Here is a 12596-nt window from a genome sequence, read left to right on the forward strand (position 1 = left end):
AAATACACAACAGTATTCCATTTCTCCCTAAACATTTTAAGCATCGAAGTCTTTAACTAATGTGATACCGGAGTCAACAAGCATACTTTTAGAATTTGATTAAAAGGGAATATAATATGGAATCGCGTATCTAAAGAAATCAATAAAGATTTATATTAATGTACCGTAACACAAGAATAGTACACACTGTACATTGTCTGTCGATAATGTTGAGAGGGTTGAGAATCTCCGATTCCTCTAGTTTAACAGTCTGTCCACAAACAAAACATTCCTGTTAGACAAGAAGAATTGAAAAAAAAACAATTTTGTCAATGGAAACCGGTGTTTGTGTCTCTCTCTGCTGGATGTCCCTCTCACTCTCTGCTGAATGAATAAAAGCATTTTATTAAAAACGCGTTTGTGTTTGTCTGGTATTTACTTTGGTCCCTTTTAACTGTTTTTCGATCTACTGTATTGCTTTGAGATGCCACTTTTATGCTGAAAGTTTATTAAGATACTTAGAAGACAAAGATACTGTATCAATTTATGTTGCATTAGCCTGATTATGATTAAAAAACACATATAATTAAACATGCGTTTACGATTTAAATCAGAACACGATTTAAATCAATATAAATGTTTATATTGTAACGCATACTGTCCAGCCTCCATTTCTCTATAAAAATGTATTCTATTGCACACACACACACAATAGAAGCAGGAAGCAGAAGCAGGGACCGTTGTCAGAAGGGAAGAAGGTGACTATTCATTGTTATCAAAAATGACTTAAAATTGATCATGTTGTGATATTTTGAAATATAAAAGTCAATTGATTGTCCATAATATCGCTATTCTATTTTTTCGAAGTAATGTTTGTTAAAAGGAAAGTACAGCACCAGCTGGATTTGAACACCCAATCTGTGAGTTGTTGGTCAGGCACGTAGACCAGTAGGCTACAGGGGAAGTCACATGAACAGGGAGGCGAAACAGCCCTACACAGCCCTGTCGCAGTACACGAATATAATCATACCGTTATTAAATTCTTTAGATACGCGATTCCATATTATATTCCCTATTAATCAAATTCTAAAAGTATGCTTGTTGACTCCGGTATCTCTTTAGTTAAAGACTTCGATGCTTAAAATGTTTAGGGAGAAATGGAATACTGGTGTGTATTTTTTACTTTAAAGTACCAAGACCAGCCATATACAGTACTGTATGTTTATGTTCCAAAATTAATATCGTTTATGGTCTTCACACGCGTTACAGTATGCTCCTGTTCTTTTTATGCTCAGCTACTAAGATTTCCCTTCAGTGGTAAAATTCAATATCTACAACGGGCACAGTAAAGACGTTTACTGTACTGTAAATCTTTCTACGACAGACCAACGGACCACAAGTGCCCCTGTCGGTCAACCAATCACGTACCGCGGTACCCCGCGTCATCTTGCGTCATGATGCGCGACACCGCAGCCAATTACCTCTGGTACGTGTCTGTACCACTCACTTTGAATGGCTGCATCTGTATGTATTTGTTGCATGTAGGCCACAATTCTGAATGGCTATGGAGAAATAGGATTCTCTCACAACGGCAGGGACTCCAGTTAAGAATACTGGGCTTGTTTCTGAACTGATTTGTAGTTTTACAGCTGCTGACAGAAGCAGCTTGAGGAAGGTGTAAATAACACAATAAATAAAGAATTCCAGTAACTCAAGGTAACAACCATGCAGATGCAGATGCCAGACGAGCGCCACAGGGAGAGCAGGAGTCTGAGACCCCTGTGAAACCTCTACTGGGGAAAGGGGAGAATTCAGGTTGAGGGCTTTAATAGATGTTTAATAGTGGTTAGAACAAATGTGTAAAGAATGTGGGGTTGTATAATGATGGGATGTGGGCTGGCACATACCCAAGTGTATGACAAAGATTATCCCGTGGTACGGACTGCCCTGCCCCTTGGATACTGATCTAGGGGCATACTACACTGGGAAGGTGTGCCAGGCTGTAATTGCCTCACTAGGGGTAAGTTAGAAGTCACATTGCTCCCATCACCCACAGTCTGAAAGACCAACTAAGGAAATATCAACTGAAGGAACACCGTGGGTAGATGGTCTACCTGCAGTCCTGTGCGGTTTGCGGGCTGGAGCAAACAGAACTGTGAGACTGAGCCCATTTGAGATCATCACGGGCACCCAAAGAAACTCCCTGGAGGCCAAGTTTGGCTAACGCACTGATGAATTAACTAACTCTCTATTAAAGTATTGTAGGTTTGTTAACTGAAGCGGTGCACAGGGCTCGTGAACAGATGCCGGACGCTTGGGGACCTCCAGTAGAGGGGAGACACGACTGTATACCTGGCGAGTGGGTGTAGGTGAAGAAGAGATACCCTGCCAGACGTTGCAATCCTGCTGGGAGGGACCATATCAAGTGCCACCAACTACTGATTGTGCCATCTGAATGACAGGATGAGATCGCTGGATCCGCGCATCGCACTTGCACCGACCCACGGCACCAGAGACTGAGTGAACAGAAAGAAGGATGTTGTTACCATTTCTGTGTCTGATGCTTCCTAAGACCAACAGTGTGCTTGTTAGGCCTGAGGAGCATTACTGGGGATATGGTATCAATACATTCCGGGTGTTGGCATATCTGTCAGCCAAAAAATTATAATCGGAGTTGGGTCAATATTGCTGTTCCAAGATCCTGACGATAGATCTCCACATGGCTGAGGTCTGTGTTTGGGTCCTGGAGTAGGACTTTATGTATTTGTAGGATTAGGGTTGTTTTATATGTATAATTGTAACTATCACTTGTACAAAAACATCAATAACATCTTGTTGTAACCGTGGAACGCACAATGTCATGGTAATGCATGCCTGTACATCTAAAAAGGAAAGATCTGCCCTGACATTGTATGTGTAAAAATAGGCAGTCCTGACGTATGCCATATTTTATAAGGGGGGAATGAAGTAAGAGATAAGATGTAAAAAGGGTTAACTTAAGTCAGTTCTGCCTGAAAATTAGACTTCTAAGCAACAGGGGTTTATGGCAGGAAAGGGGGTTAACTGATAAGGATTCCAGATGCGAACAAGGAACCCCATGGGGGCATAATCTTAAACTGACCATTTGGCCAGGGCCTCTTAACTGGCCAAATATCATGACCCCCCCCCCCTTACCATAACATCGAATGACGTCTGAAGCAGCAAGCAAGGACTATATAACCTAAAAGTTTGTATCGGCACATCGAACAATACTTCGGTTTTGTTGTTTCTTGCGGGAAACAAGACTTCGGCTATATTGTTCCTTGCATGCAATAAACTCATCTGTTTTACTTCATCTTGGGATCAAGAACCTTATTCCTTCTGTTACAACAGTACCAAACGCACGTTTCTTCTGTAACCGGAGCCGATCATTTGCAATTGGGCTGTGCCCACAGACCAGGACGAGCTCTGTCGGCTCAAAAGCAGCGCAGGACCTGCAAGAACAACAGAAAGATTAGCATCCAGCGGGGGCTTCTTAGTGAGCCCAAGATCTCATCAAGAATCGGCTCCAGCAACAGGGCTGGGCGCATTGTTCCATTCTCCGACCACTCTCGGTGTAAACAAGTCCCTCCTGGTCTCTGCTTGAATTGCACTTTCCTGCGTTTGCTTTGGTGTAACTGGCTTCGCCTGCATGGGCGAATGTGAAGAAGATCCTTAGTAAGTCATTGAAGAAAACCGAGAAGAGCTTGGAGTGGCCTCTGTCGTTCATCAACCATCCAGTCAGGCAGTACTCCTCTGTAAAGTGCCGTTCATTCACATCGATTGGCTTTTTTTTGCCTTCATTCGTGCAAGTAGTAAAAGCAGACGCCCCTTTAGGGAGCCTATCAGCACCCGGAGTTTTCCCCTTCTGTAAGCTCTCCATAGCCTCTCAGCTCTTCTACTGTCAAATCCCCCTCAAGTACTTCCCTATCTTCTTCACTCAAAACGTTTTCTAGCTTTGAGGTAAAAAAATGAATTTCTTCATCCTTTACCTCTGTAGAGCTGTACAGTCTTGAGTAGAAGTGTCACGCCCTCTGCAGCCAGAGGGCGGTCCTTCTCTGTCCTGTCCCTAGTTTCTGGTCTGCTGTCCTTCCTGTCCCTCTCTTTCCCTTGGGCTATATATTTCCGGGTCTTGCACTCTGTCCTCGCTCAGCACTGACGTTCGGATGTCCTGAGACCTGCCTAGCACCAGGGCGCCCCACGTCCGCTCCCTGAGGGCACAGGTATCTATACGGCATTCCTGAACTCTTTGCACTAATGAGCCCGGGCCTTTTTCCCGTCTCGCCGCTACGCATATGGGTCTTTTTCTGCCCTCCTGCTCCCCACGGTTAGTCCCTTTGGACGTCCGTGACAAGAAGGCCTCGATGCAGGAGAGGATAGCACTCAGCCTCCTCATCAACTACACTTTCCATGACAGACTTGGAGCCTACCACTTTCCTGAAAAAGAAGCGAGTACACTTGTCATTTTCTTCCAAGAACTGCACTCTGCTTCTTAACAGCACTCCTCGACTGCTTTCTTCCGCTATGCTCCGGATGTCCTTTTTTAAAAGGGTGATATCCTCGAGCACATTGAAGCCACTGTGCAGCATCGTGTAGAGACGCTGCAGCTGCCTCTGTTTCCTGGCTAGCACTCCTCTCCGTCTGGCAGCAGCCTTCCTTCCCTCAGCCATGAAAAAGGCCTTTGTCCTCACCTTCACCTCCTCCCACCACTCTCCTACTGACCCGTACAGACACTGCAAGGACAGCCACTGTGATAGTTTCTCCTTGTAGCGGGATACTACCCCCTCGTTCTCTAGCAGCTTTGTGTTGAGTTTCCAGAGGCCTGGGCCAAAGACAGTCCCGCCCTGGAGTTCCACTCTACACCCTAAAGCTTGGTGATCTGAGAAGAAAACAGGCTGAAGAGTGACCCCAACAACTTTCACGCTCTCTGAGACAAAGCAATAGTCAAATCTGGAGCTGCTATTCCTCCCTGACCATGTATATCCTGCTGTTGTGGGATATATACATCTATATGTGTCTGAGAGTTTAAAGTCTTGAACTAAGTTTTGCAGGGCCAGTGAGCTGGAATCCAATTTTATCGGCCTTTTGGCTAAGATCAAGTTCAAGTGGCATGCCCGCAGTTCCTGTCTTTCCAAAGTTCTAGAAGGCGATCGAAGATCCTGAAGAGTGCTTGAGCTGGTATCGCCCTAGGTTGAGCCTACGGGGTTAAGGCCAAGCAGCAGCTGAGCTGGGTGGGATCCTGCTCTCTCCTCTCCCCTCCCCCTTTCTCTTGCTCCGCCTCCTTGGCCTCTTGGCTGGGAGTAGGTACTCGTGGCCTGCCCGCAGTGCTTACTTTCTTCCTCGAGACCGCTCCCTCTCTCTCTCTCCTCTTGCGCCTCCTCTCCACAGGACCTTGCTCTCTCTCTTTCTCTCCTTTTTTCTTTTTTCTCCTTTCCAGATGGCAGACAAGAAGACACTGATCCGGTTCCACTGGACCAAGAAAACAGAGACGATGCCAACTGCGAAATCCTTTTTCATTACCTTCCTGAGAGGGATCCTGCCGGAGATGGCCGGAGATCTCTACTGCCTGCAAGACAACAAGGCAGAGAGATACATGGAGGCCAACATGTCCTCAGACGTCTCATATGAAAAGGCAACGAAAATGATCAGAGAAAAAGGTAAGCACCCCGGTTTCTCTGATTTCAGGCCGGAGCCTATGAGGAAGACAAACCAGAGGACCATCACAGTCCTCACATACAACCCCTACTAACCAATGGAACTGGTAACAGCGTACCTAGGGAGGTATGTAACTGTGGTGGGCAAACCGACGGAGATCAGGGACAGTTGCGGCGTCTGGTACGGCAAACGCCAGTACCGAGTCCTCCTGAAAGAGGACCCAGAGGGCGTCGACGGTTTCCAGCACCCCCCCGCCCGCTTCAACATCGGAGCCGACAGGGGGTACCTTTACTACCCCAGGATGCCACAAGGAGAACACGTTTGACATCGTCAGATGTCACAACTGTAACAAAGAGGGGCACCTGGCAAAAACCTGCCGGGCAGCCAAAAAGTGCGACGGATGCGGCGCCGAGGGACACCTCCTTCACCAATGCAAGGTAAGCAAACCTTCGTTTGCGCAGGTGGTGGAAGCCGGCGGGCAGAAACCGGTCTCAAGACAAAGGGAGAGAGGTGAGAACAAAGAACCCGCACCTCCCCCGCAGAGAACCGAAACTGCAGAGGCCACACTCCCAGCTGCACCAGTGCCACAAGATGGCTGCCAGGACGACGGACAAAATGGCTGACCGGAGAAAGGGCCCTAATAACTCCCAGCAAGAAGGGAAAGAGAAAGCGGGAGAAGAGATGCAGGGCGGATCCACCTTCGGAAGGACAAAAGAAAAGAGTGGTAAGGGAGAACCGTTTCCTAGTCCTAGAGGAAACGGAACTTTCTTCCCCCGAGGCCCAGGAACAACTGGAGGTCCCCGAAACTCCTGGAGAAAGGGAAGAAAAAAGCCTTCCCGAAGCGGTGGTGGAGAGTATCCTCAAGGAAGACGAGGATTACTTTGAAGCTGCCCTGGAGCCGGGACTGATGGTAGGGCTGGACCTGTCCAGCATGTTTACCTTTCAGTCCCCTGCGAGACCTGGAGGGAGCCCAGCATATTCCCCCCAGGACCCGAACGAGAGGAGTTACATCTAGGCTAAACAGTACCCAGATGTAGACTCCCAAGTTTTCCACTGTAAGCACAAATAGAGGAGGTTCAACTTTCACTTGTTTAATAATGATTGTGAAACTTACCTTTCTAACAACTAACGTGAGAGGGCTAATAGACCCGTTAAAAAGACAGGGAGTCTTTCATGATCTGTCCTCAAAGTTTTTCTCAGTTTGTTTCTTACAGGAGGTCCACCTGAAGGATGAAAGCGACAAGCTGACATTCACCAGGGAATGGACGAAGGGAGAATCATGCTGGAGTGTAGGAGGGGTCCACTCTTCCGGAGTGGGAATCCTCCTCGGAAACCCAGAGATGACGCTGGTTTCCTCCTTCTCGGTGGTGCAGGGCCGGATCCTGGTCGCAGACATCGACTGGAGGGGGCAGAAGTTGAGAGCAATTAACGTCTATGCTCCAACAGAACCCTCTATCCTGAAGGAAGTGTTTGCTGACCTGGCCAGCTGCTGCACCACCAACAGACAGGTGGTGCTTGGCAGGGACTTCAACGTCGACCGGGAGAAGGGGAGCGATGCTACTCAAGCAGGAGTCGCTACTCAAGCAGTTCTCCCTGGTAGACGGTTTCAGACGGTGCCACCCTAACGACGCCGGAACGACATGGAGTGTGCAGCCGCCTGGGGAGTGTGCAGCCGCCTGGACTACATCTTTCTGCACACAACCTGCTCCCTGGAGTCGGCGACGGTGTCCCCGGAGTGGTATTCCAACCACGAGCGCTTGACGGTGGTGACTAACACCAACCTGCCGGCATTTGGTCGTGGGTACTGGAAGCTGAACCGGGAGATACTGGAGGAAGACGACTTCAAGGCACTGTTCCTTAAAGACTACGTGAGCTGGGTCGATCTGAGAGATGGCTACAGCTCCATGGTGGAATGGTGGGAGTCGGTGAAAGACAGGACCCGAACCCTGGTGCAGACGTACTGCAGACGGAAGGCGGCCAGGGAGAGGAAGGAAGCTACACGACTCCAGAGAGAACTAGAGGAGGAGTACAGCTCGGCTAACGGGGGAGGAGCCTTCAATTCAGCCCGGGCACGGGACCTGAAGGAGAGGCTCCGCAAACTCAATCAGGTCCGAGGAGCCCAGAAAAAGAGGGTGATCCACGGCCTGAGACGGGGAGATGGAGAGGAAGTGCTGGATGACAGCGACAAGGTAGAAGCGGCCACAGCTTTCTACACAGAGCTCTTTTCAGAAAAGCAGATGGAGGTGGAGGCAGGCGATGCTTTTCTGGAGGAGCTGAAGGCACGAGTACCGGAGGAGGTGAGGGAGGACTTGGAGGGTCCGATCGCAGCCGAGGAGCTGAAGGCGGCACTCTTGTCCATGGAGAATGGCAAGGTGCCAGGGCCTGACGGACTCCCCAAGGAATTCTACACCTGCTTCTGGGACACCCTGGCGGCAGATCTGGTGGAAGTGGCGCAGGAGATCTTCCGCCGGGGGAAACTCGGAGACACCATGAGGGAGGGCGTCATCTCCCTGCTCTTCAAGAGCCCTTAGCAGAGACGGTGAGACAGGACCCTGGAGATACCGGGAGGCACGGGGGAAACCCTGAAGATCTCCCAGTACGCCGACGACACGACACTGTTCCTGAGGTCGGACAGGGGGTTGAGGAGGGCCCTGCAGGTCATGGAGCAATACTCCAGAGCCTTGGGGTCGGAACTCAACCGCCGAAAGAGCAAACTGAAGTTCTTCGGGCCCTGGAAGCACAGGACGACGGCGCCGGAAGGTCTTGAGCTCCGCACGGAGCCCCTCAAAATACTGGGGGTTTCCTTCCAGAGCCAGGACAACGAGACCAACAACTGGACCAAAAGGATCGCCAAGGTGAACGCGAAGCTGGGTCTATGGAAAACGTGGTCGCTGTCCTACACAGGGAAAGTGATGGTGTTGAAAGCAGACATCCTGCCGGCTTTGGTTTACCTGGCGGTTGTGTACCCGCTGCCGGCCAGACTCAGACGAGCGCTGCAAGGGATGATCTTTGGCTTCGTCTGGGGCAGCAAGTACGAGTACATCACGAGAAACCGGATGTGTCAGCCGGTCGAGGAAGGGGGTCGAGATGTCCCACATTTCCCCCTGAAACTCGACTGCATCGTCTACTACAAGCTCTGTCGGGCGCTGCGGGAGCCCATCGGCCACAAGTACCAGTACTTTGTCAGGCTGTGGCTCTCCGTCCCAATGAGGCACTTGGTCCAGTGGTCAAACACTGGGCCCAAGGCAGAGATGCAACTGGAGTTCTACATCCACGCTGTCAAGTGGAGCAGGAGGTACGAGGCCACGAGACAGCCAGAGCTCTGCACCAACTACAGAGCCCTGTACAAAGAGGTGAGGGGGCATTGGTCGCTGACGAAAGGCTGCAGGTTCCCAGACAACTCTGGGAAAGGACACAGCCCAAAGAACTTGACAACCAACTGAAGGACCTCAACTGGATGGCTGTACACAAGAGACTGGCTACCAGAAAGGTCATCTACAGACACTCGATCTCCAGGAATCCACATTGCCCCCGGGACACGTGTTTTGTCGAGGAGACTCAGGAACACGTGTTCTGGAGCTGCCTCTTCGCCAACATTATGCAACTCCTGGGAACGGGTGCGGTGCTCAGTTACCAGTACATTCTGCTGGGGGGTGGCACCCACCGGACAGGACAAGGGGACACAGGACCTGCGGGGGCTGCTGCTGTCCCTCACAAAACAAGGACTGTGGAAGGCGAGGAACACTCTCATCTGGCACAACATAAAGTGGGGGGCGAGGGAGATGCAGGAGAGGATCCTGGTGGACCTCAGGAGGAAGACGAAGCGCAACGTCGGCAAATGGGGTTTCCCCACGGTGAGGGAGCGCTGGAAAGAACTTTGGGCCCTATACAGGGATTAAAAGACAATAGCGAGTGGTAGGTTTGGAGGGACTCTCTTAATTGCACAAATCCGCCCCCACTTGCAAAGATTGATAACGGACAATCAATCTCCGCTCCGCCGTTGTTTTTTATTACATGGAGTGTTAATATGTGTGAGATGTTCCTTTTGAGATGTTTTTTTTGCGGAATAAAGTATATTTTGTAGAACAAAAAAAATCTTATGACAAGGTTTACAAGTTATCTGTTGAACTACATTCTCATAGGTGTGGTCACATTCCAGGTCATTTGTTTACGTTTTTTGTTTCTGGAGCAACTGTTAGATGAAATGTGCTAATATGTAACCTAACTCCAGTGTGAATAACTAGAAGAGGGGAGCAGCTCCATTCCAGACCAAGGGAGCTTTGAGATTGGCTGGGCCAGATCTCTCATTTGCATATCTGATTTGGAAATATAACACTAAACCCCTTCTTGCATGGATTTAACTTGCACACAAGAGTCCCCTACTGTGTATTGCTACTTATTTTTTTATGATAAGTGATGATTACCAGTTTACAGGTTTTATTTGTTGAATTATAAATGGTTTTGTATTATCATCCTGAATGGCCTGTACTCAAGGTTTGGTCGGGTATGTGTTTTCATTTCATTTACCAAATTGAATTTTAGTATTCTCTTTTAGTATTTCTTAGAAGGCTTTCTGAAGTCAGGAAGCCCATTTATTTGGTGAAAAAAGATTCTGTATTAATATTAATATTTCTCATACAACATAAATAGGGTCTTTTATGAATAAAAAGATCTTGCACTTGGAAATCTTGATAAAGCTGTGTCCTTCCATAAACTCGAGCAGTTTTGATTCCTAATATTTGACCTTAGGTGTGGGAACGGGTCTTTTTTGCCATTTGATTTCAAATTGATCAGCACAGTATAGAAAATAGACTCATAAAGCAACTTCAGCAGTGACAAATGTCACTGGGTCACTTGGGTTTATACGTCGGGGTCCGGTAGTGAAGCTCCGCTCCTGTTTAGCCTCCGAAGCCATACAGGGTGCGGCCCTGGCGCTTCAGCGCGTACACCACGTCCATGGCAGTGACGGTCTTCCTCTTGGCGTGCTTGGCGTGCTCGATGCAGGTGACGTTCTCCAGGAACACCTTCAGCACCCCGCGGGTCTCTTCGTAGTTCAGCCCGGATATCTGCTTCACTCCCCCACGGCGAGCCAGGCGGCAGATGGCGAGCTTGGTGATTCCCTGGATGTTGTCGCAGAGAACCTTACGGTGACGCTTAGCGCCTCCTTTCCCTAGTCCCTTCCCGCCTTTGCCTCTTCCAGACATCTTCTAGTTATCAGCTGTGAACACGACACACACTGCTCATCTTTGATGTATAATAGACATCTTTCTTTGATGTCTATTATACATCAAAGAAAGATTTTTATAGGTGTAGAAACTAGTAAATAAAGCCAATGATTTGTTTTAGAAATGTATTCTTAAAATATACAATTATTCACACCTGAACAATATGTAGTTCAAATTATACAAATGTAGTGGTTTTGATGGGTTTACTAAGACAATTATTAATTGTAGCAGTAATCACGAGGTTGTTCGTCGGGGCTTTTAGAAAATCAATCGTCAGAACAACTAACAACGCACACACACGGGTTCAATACACGGGATACATTTATTAATATAACTGTGCAACAAACATATACTAGTCTGCCTGGATACGAGCGGCAGACCTTACGGTGAGGGTTATCAATATACAAGGTATATAATCTCGAAGAGATGCAAACACAAAGAGATACACAACAGAGAATATATGTCAATATATATCGTTCGGTTACCAAATCGCTAATCAGTGTTATTACCCACTGTTACTCTAGACTCGGAAGTAAATACATTACTCATGAATTAAATTGATAACAACTTGTGTTGAGGTACAATTGAATTCTCGAGACGCAATGTAGAACATGGGGTTTACTTATCCACTGTGTTGGGATTTGGAATTCCCGGCACGAACACCAAACCAGCTGACAGGCTCTGTTGCAGCCTCTGTTGCAGCGGTTGTCCAATGGGCGTTGTGACGGCGTCCTCTGGCTACCGGCCAACCAGTCGAGGTGCAGCTCGGAGTAGGACGGGCGGAGGAATCTAACTGCGGCGCGCAGGGCAGTCGTTGCTCCGAGGGGATCTACCAGCAGTCCGGCTGGCTAGTAGAAAGTCTCTATGCACAGAGTGTGACCGCGAGTCCTCACAAGTCACTCTTTTGCCTGGGAAGAAACTGGTTCGTTCCCGGTCCAGCGCTGCTTCTGAATAAGCTATTCAGGTTGTCGACGAGGGTCCAACTGTAGGCTGCCGTTGATCAAGCGGAGCATTCACGTTGGTAGAATTCTGAGTACGTACGGGATCCTCGGCCTCGCGCTTTGAACAAAGTCCAAGTCCTTTTGCAGACAACAGCAGTTGTCACGTGATTGTCTCTGAGGATGCGCGAAAATGGCCAAGGAGAGCCCAGAACTGAGCTTGCGCTCCCTTTTTGATCAAGACCCAGATGTGTGCTGATTGGTTGAGAGTTTGGCGGGCATTGTAGACCCACGTGGTATTACCACGCCCTGCCAGTCCCTGATTGGTTGGTCAAGGTGAGATATGAGTCACTTAGTCCTGACACTTAGGAATGCAATCCAGATGTCCAACTCGCACTCCCTAGACAGATAGGCGCCAATGGCTGACCATTGATCATGATAGCCAGGCTTAGCTAAGTGCATCCCCCTTTGGGAGCTGGTTTCTTATCACAAGAAAACATCTTAAATCAGCTTGCATGAATTCTTTCTCTGTGGCTGCACCACAGAGATGGAGGGTGAGATGGGGCCTCTTTTAGGAGCATACCAACACTTAATTCTGTCTTATTAACAAGCATTGCCGCTACACATTATATACAATATTGTAATCAACAAATGGCTAATCATCATAAAAACACAACTAGTAAACTTCAGTTACAAATTCTAGTAGCATGGCAATATATATAGTAATGACAAACACAAACTAATTACATGAACAAGCTAATATTTAACTCAAAACCACATT

At 48.2% G+C, this 12596-nt stretch overlaps 1 protein-coding gene and 1 pseudogene across 1 annotated transcript; one reads left to right on the forward strand and one right to left on the reverse strand.

Moving 5' to 3' along the window:
* The first annotated feature begins 10191 nt into the window (after nt 1–10191).
* On the forward strand, nt 10192–10244 carry LOC148667303 (U7 small nuclear RNA; annotated as a pseudogene).
* A 306-nt stretch (nt 10245–10550) lies between these two features.
* On the reverse strand, nt 10551–10856 carry LOC148667304 (histone H4-like). Its single transcript, XM_088632669.1, has one exon. It carries the CDS (start codon nt 10854–10856, stop codon nt 10551–10553), a length of 306 nt encoding a protein of 101 aa, XP_088488795.1.
* Nucleotides 10857–12596: the final 1740 nt, after the last annotated feature.

Source organism: Lepisosteus platostomus, chromosome 5 (genome assembly GCF_059453375.1).
Source record: "Lepisosteus platostomus isolate fLepPlt1 chromosome 5, fLepPlt1.hap1, whole genome shotgun sequence".
Classification (NCBI taxonomy): Eukaryota; Metazoa; Chordata; class Actinopteri; order Semionotiformes; family Lepisosteidae; genus Lepisosteus; species Lepisosteus platostomus.

Coding starts and splice junctions, on each gene's coding strand:
- LOC148667304 (XM_088632669.1), bottom strand. CDS start 10,856: ATGTCTGGAAGAGGCAAAGGCGGGAAGGGACTAGGGAAAGGAGGCGCT.